General features: G+C 41.4%; 1 protein-coding gene across 2 annotated transcripts in view; it reads right to left on the reverse strand.

Moving 5' to 3' along the window:
• Positions 1-5,528, reverse strand: part of TMEM266 (transmembrane protein 266) — a 71,527-nt gene extending 65,999 nt beyond the window's left edge. For both annotated transcript variants that reach the window (XM_082735994.1, XM_082735993.1), the window contains exons 1-2: positions 5,427-5,528; positions 2,553-2,683 (exon numbers count right to left, since the gene is read on the reverse strand). In XM_082735994.1, coding sequence (XP_082592120.1) covers positions 2,553-2,590 — 38 coding nt within the window. In that variant the 5' untranslated portion in view covers positions 2,591-2,683; positions 5,427-5,528. The remainder of the gene's footprint in view (positions 1-2,552; positions 2,684-5,426) is intronic.
• Positions 5,529-6,000: the final 472 nt, after the last annotated feature.

A 6,000-nucleotide genomic window follows, 5' to 3' on the forward strand; every position in this document is an offset into this window, starting at 1 on the left:
TAAGAGCACTTTGGTTTAACTTCCTGGGGTGCCATCTTTGGTCCCCCAACACATCCCTGACCCTCTCTTAACCTGTAGAATCTGAGGGGCTCGGTCTTATGCTTCTGGCTAAACAATGAAGGTCAGAAAGAAAAATGGCACGAGTGGAGAGGAGTAGAGATGAAATATCTGGGGGAACATCGAGAGGCCAGTTTTAAAACTGGGGTGGCAGTCAGTCTTGGTGCTGCTCTTGGGCTCTGGTGCTGACTCCGATGCTAACGTCCCTGGAGCTTTTCTGGAGCCTCAGTTTTTCCAACTGAAACACAAGGAGGTGAAACAGAGGCTTCCTAAGGGCCATTCATTTTCACCCTAGTGTCTGATGTGGAGAAGAGACATGGACCTTAGCGCAGGAACTCTGCAGTGACTAGTCCCTACACATGGGCGGGGATCTCTAAGTTCCAGACTTTTTCTTCCCAACCATCACTGAATTCTAACCAGTCATACACAGCGGCAGTTATCGAGGAAGTTTAGAGCTGAATCTGCCTGCTGTTCTCTTGCTTGAATCATCCAGATAACTGAGGAAAAAGTGGGATTTTTATCTGAATGCCATGGGTTGGCAGCCTAAACCACCTGGATTCACCAAGTAATTTCCAGCCGCCCCAATTCTCTTTGGTAGGGCTTATTTAAACCTTGGTTTTTTGCTACCTGTCAAGCACAGAGAGTAGTACTCATCATTGTGTGACATTTACAAAATGCCTCAAGATCTTCAGGAAGAACAGTCATAGGATGTGAGGCTTCTGTGTTTCTCAACAATTGAAATAAAAATGTGGGTGTTTGGTAGGAAATCCTGGCTCCTCCAGGTGTTTCCAAAAAAAATTGATGCTGAGTTGAGTTTGTTCTCTTTTCTTCTGGGCTACTCACGGAAGCTACAGGTGGCTTACTGGACACAGAGAACTTTCTGATCCATGGGCTGTTCAGAGGGTTGGAGTGAATTTCTGAGACTAACAGGATGTGGCTTTGAGCAGCAGGGGACAGACTACTTCAGCCTTCCTGACTTTTTGTAGTTTCCCCCTTGCCAGTGGTTACAGCAGCTCAGCACCATTTCTGCTTGTGTGGTCATCTCCGTAGGAGAAAACAAGGCCTCCCTAGGTGAGAGCAAAGGTCCCACAGTTCATAGTCTGGGTGTTGAGACTAGACTCTGGTCTCAGATATGAAGAACACTATGATGGACAATGTGCATTAATGTGCATTAATCCATTCTTCAGCCTCTCCTTTCAACCATGGGACCCTGCAGAGCTCCTCCCATCAGAAGGAAGACTGTGATTCTCCACCCTTGATGCTGGGCTCAGTTTTATGATTTGTTTTGGTCAAGGGGATGTTAGCAGACATGACATAGGCAGAAACATGAAAAGGAGCTTCAATTTCTCCTGTAACTCCAATATTGCCATTGGAAGGTGACCAGCCTAGCCTAAGGGAGGATGAGCAGAGCCCAGTTTTATGCAGATCAGCTGACAGCAAGCCAAGCCCCATGTCGAAGAGTGATTCCAGATCGGCAGCTATCTAGCGGGCTACCCACACATGGAGGAATAAAAACCGACTGCTGTATTCTACACAGGTTCCAGAGCTCATTGTTATACAGCATTACTGTGGGCAAGAGATAATGGGTTCCTGCTCCATGACGACAGCAGCCAGCCCCATAGCTAGGCAGGCTGGGGCCATGCAGTGTGACAGAAAGAATGCTGTTCCCATCTTGGTATTTTTGCCAGTGAGTTGCAAAACACAAAATAAGTGTTTTGTCTTTTTGCTAGTGTTTGGTAAGAAGTGGTGGTCCACATGGCATCTCAGCTTTGGGAAATGAAAGCACTTCTGCCTTCAGAGTTCTGCCCTCAAAGCCTGCTTTTAGAAACCCTCTCATGATTTCTAAACTTCCTTGCAATTCCCATTTTGTTAATTCACCTTAAGCATGTCCTAATCTTCCTGAGGTTTGCTTTTGAAGTTTTCCCCAGTTTCTATGGCATCCTGCTAAAGGAAGTGTGTATAGTGAATCAGAAGATCCTTGTCTTTTTTTTTTTTTTTTTTAAGATTTTATTTATTTATTTGACAGACAGAAATCACAAGTAGGCAGAGAGGCAGGCAGAGAGAAAGGAGGAAGCAGGCTCCCTGCTGAGCAAAGAGCCCAATGCAGGGCTCGACCCCAGGACCCTGGGATCATGACCTGAGCCGAAGGCAGAGGCTTTAACCCACTGAGCCACCCAGGCGTCCCAGAAGATCCTTGTCTTAAGGAAGATTTATAGCAACAGTTTTGGGCTACAGAATTCCTCTGCTTTTTTAAACCAAAAAAAAAAAAAAAAAAAAGTGATGATATCAGTCGGGAAACTCAGAGAAAGAGCTGATTTTTTTTTTTTTTTTGAAAGAGCTGATTTTTAACATGTCATATTAACTTTGGGCTCGAGGGCAAAATTGCCTGGAGCTCCTCCATCTTCCCAGGGCTGAGGAAGGAGCTCCTGGTTGCGCCCATGATTCTGAGGTACTAACTCATCATCCCCAGAGCAGAGATCCTGCCTGTTACTTACTGTGGATTGGTCATGTTGAAAGATGCTCCCAGAGCCATGGGTTTTCTTGGTGTCTACTGGGGGTCAGCCGTCTTGAAGCCTGCTGTCAGCATTGCTAAACGTGAGTTCTTATAAGACTTACAGAATGGTACCTTGAAAACAAATAATTGAATGGTAGGAATTTATTACACTCAGATGTCGAACCTAAGTCGTCCTAAACTCGTCTAAAAATGGAAATCCTTAGAACTTTCTTCAATATAGCACTTTTCTTCAAAGTTATGTTTGAACAAAGTATATGTTGAACAGATTCGTACAATTATGTTCTTGTGGGTAAGAACAGGCAGAATTACTCTCCATTTTAGAGATGAATAAATATGTCCAAAGTGACAAAATCACTTTTCTGTGTCACACATAGATGACAGAAGAAACCAGACTGGACCCCAGGTTTTCTAAATTTTTATCTATCGTTCTTTCCACTTTTCCAGCATGTGTAAGCAAACCAGGGTAATTTTATACTCCAGCTTTAGGAATCTCAAAAATCTCAAATGCTTTCCCACGAGAGAGGCAGCACATCCCGGAGTCAGACTGCCTGGGGTCAGAGCTTGGCTCCCACTTATTAGCCTTGTCACCTTGGGTAAATTACTTAACCCCTTTGTCCTTAGTTTCTCCACCTAAAAGGTAAGAGTGATAATAGAACTAACTAACTGATTAATGCATATGAAACACTTAGAATAGTGCCTGCTGTGTAGTGCTGGCTTTTATTATCGCAAGTATTATTTAATCAATTTAAGTTGTATGGTCTGTTGAATCTGAGCACATTCCGAAGCATGTGGACAGCTGGGTGTAAGATTTCCTCTTAAAATCTGGACTAAATAAACAGAATACATTTTTCTATAAACCAGCACCATGGCACTACCTGGACGTCTTCTAAGATACAGTAACAATCTGGCAGAGGGTACACAAAGAGACAGGGTTCTGGGTGATTCTGTACACGTTACAAGGGAGGTGGCTTCAAGGGGCAATTCTTGTGGATACTGCATTCTGCTGCAAACTGCCTTTGCTGCAAGACATCACCATGAGAGAGAGCCCCTCTCCCAGTCCCAAAGCTCAGCAAGCAGAGACACTTGAACCCAAGAGACAAAAGAAGTATGACATCACGTAAAAGGCATAGGCACTCCCAGGACCAGAAGATGGATAGTAAATCTGCAAACTGGGGAAGCTCCCTGAAGTTCTGTATAATTAAGAAATGACAGCTGAAGTTTAAGGTAATTGAGGAAATCTTGGGAATGTCTTAGAGCAACTGGAGGAGAGATAGAGAACTTTCTAAAATTAGAAGGACCTTAATATATGAGGCCACTGTTTCCACAACAGCTGTACGAGGGGCCCAAAAAGCAAGAGATGAGAGCAGGGAGAATTTGGATAGGGGTTTTGTAAACACCCCCTGCTGAGGGTTTCCCCTTACCTTAGTATACCTTAGTAAGAAGGTTCTAAACATTAGAATCAAAACTCTCCTTTATCAGTATTTGGAATTGGGTATTAATTGTACAGTAAGCTTTTTATGGGTGTCCATCCTATAATAGAGACATATTCGGTCTTAATCTTTTCTGTTCTTAATCTTCTCTGTTCTCTGCCTCAGTGATATCAGGCTCAGGGTATGCACAAATGGGAGACCATGTGAGCAATGACCTCTTTAAGAATGGTGTTTTAACAAGCTGTATTCCCTAGTGAGCACTCTACAGGCTGCAAAAAGTTATCAGCCCTGTGAAAGATATAAAAGGAAGATCTTTGCATTTATGGACCTCCCAGTCTGGTTGGGCTGTCAAGTTTGAAACACATAAAACTCAAAAATTTGTGTGCCCCTAGTCATGAAGAATGAGCAAAAACTGGGAGTTCTGTAAGTAATAAAGATGAACTACTGTGCTAATATAATATGGCCGGTATAAAATAGAAACAGAAATGAAAATGACTTTTAAAGATTCTTGGACTATTTGGGAAGGAAAACTTCAAATATATAGAATTATAAAGAATTACAGAATGAATTTCTAGCTATCCATCACCCAACTTCAACAGTTGTCAATTCATGGATAGTCTTGTGTTCTCCATATCCCTGTCCATCCCCACCCCTCATGATTATGTCATTTCAATCATCTGTAAAAGTTTCAATATGTAGCTTAAAGAATAAGGATTCCCTTTAAAAGACATAACCACAAAACTATCACTGCTCCTAAGTCAGCAATATTTTCTTAACATTATTAAATATCCAGGCATTGTTTACATTTCTCCATTTATCCTATAGTTTTTAAGGTTTGTTGAATCAGAAGCCAACATTATGATTGGTTAATATGACCCTTAATTCTCAATGAATATGTAGGTTATCCCCTCTATACAATGTTTCTCCCTGCAATTTATTGGAAAAGCTGGGTCATTGGTCCTGGAAAGTTTCCCAGTCTGGATTATGGTAACTGTATCCCTTTCATGCCATGATTCTGTCCTCTACCTTTCCTGCAAATTTTAGATAATCTACAGGGACTTTAATCAGATTCAGTTTTCTTTTCTTTTCTTCTTCTTTTTTTTTTTTTTTTTGGCAAGACTTGTAGGCAGTGTTATGACTTTCCTTAGGAGATACATGTCTTCTTGTTCTTCTTTTCGTGATAGTAACAGTCATTGGTGATCACTTCCTAGATCCATAAATTCATTAGGATTTGCAAAAGGGGTATATTGATTTTATCATGCCCTTTCCATTTACCAGCTTATATGTAGACAAACTCTTCCTCATCAACTATTTGATTACCTACTTTAAGATACCTAAGATAACCTAAGATAGAAAAGGATAAATGCTTAACTTTTCCTTTTATTGACTGATTTTCAAAATTTGATTAATTGGTATCTTGTTACCTTCCAAACTCAGTCAACGAGGGTTTTGTTGTTGTTGTTTGTTTGCTTGTTTTTTTAATTTTCCACAGCATCATGGAATTAACTAACTTGGCAGGAGTTGAATGAAGGAACAGAATCCCTGGTAAGCGGGATGGTAGTTTCCTAAAAAACAGATATGGGGGTGGGTAAGAAATGATTGGCATCTCCAGTAGAAGGCAAAGATGAGGCAGGACAGAGAGTAAAACATATTTGGATGGGCAGTGAGTAGGCTGCTTCAGTCAGTGGTTTTGATCCTTAATAAGCAGCACATTTTAGAAAGCAAGCTCCCTGAAGGTGATATTATTTAAAAACAGTATTCTCCAAATAAAATAACCCCAAAGCACAAGCCTAGCACGAAGCAGGTGTAGTCTAGCACTCTATAAATGAACATTTGAAGTGCAAACCTGCTGTCTCATAAACCTGGTAGAAGCAGAAGAGAAAACCTGTTTTGGATTTACAGGGTCTGGCTATGGTGGGTAGTGAGGCTGCTTTTTTGACTTTAGTAAAATCCATGTGTTGCTCAACAGCCTTTGTAATTACCAATATCATTTGCTTG

This window comes from Mustela nivalis, assembly GCF_964662115.1.
Source record: "Mustela nivalis genome assembly, chromosome: 6".
Taxonomy (NCBI): domain Eukaryota; kingdom Metazoa; phylum Chordata; class Mammalia; order Carnivora; family Mustelidae; genus Mustela; species Mustela nivalis.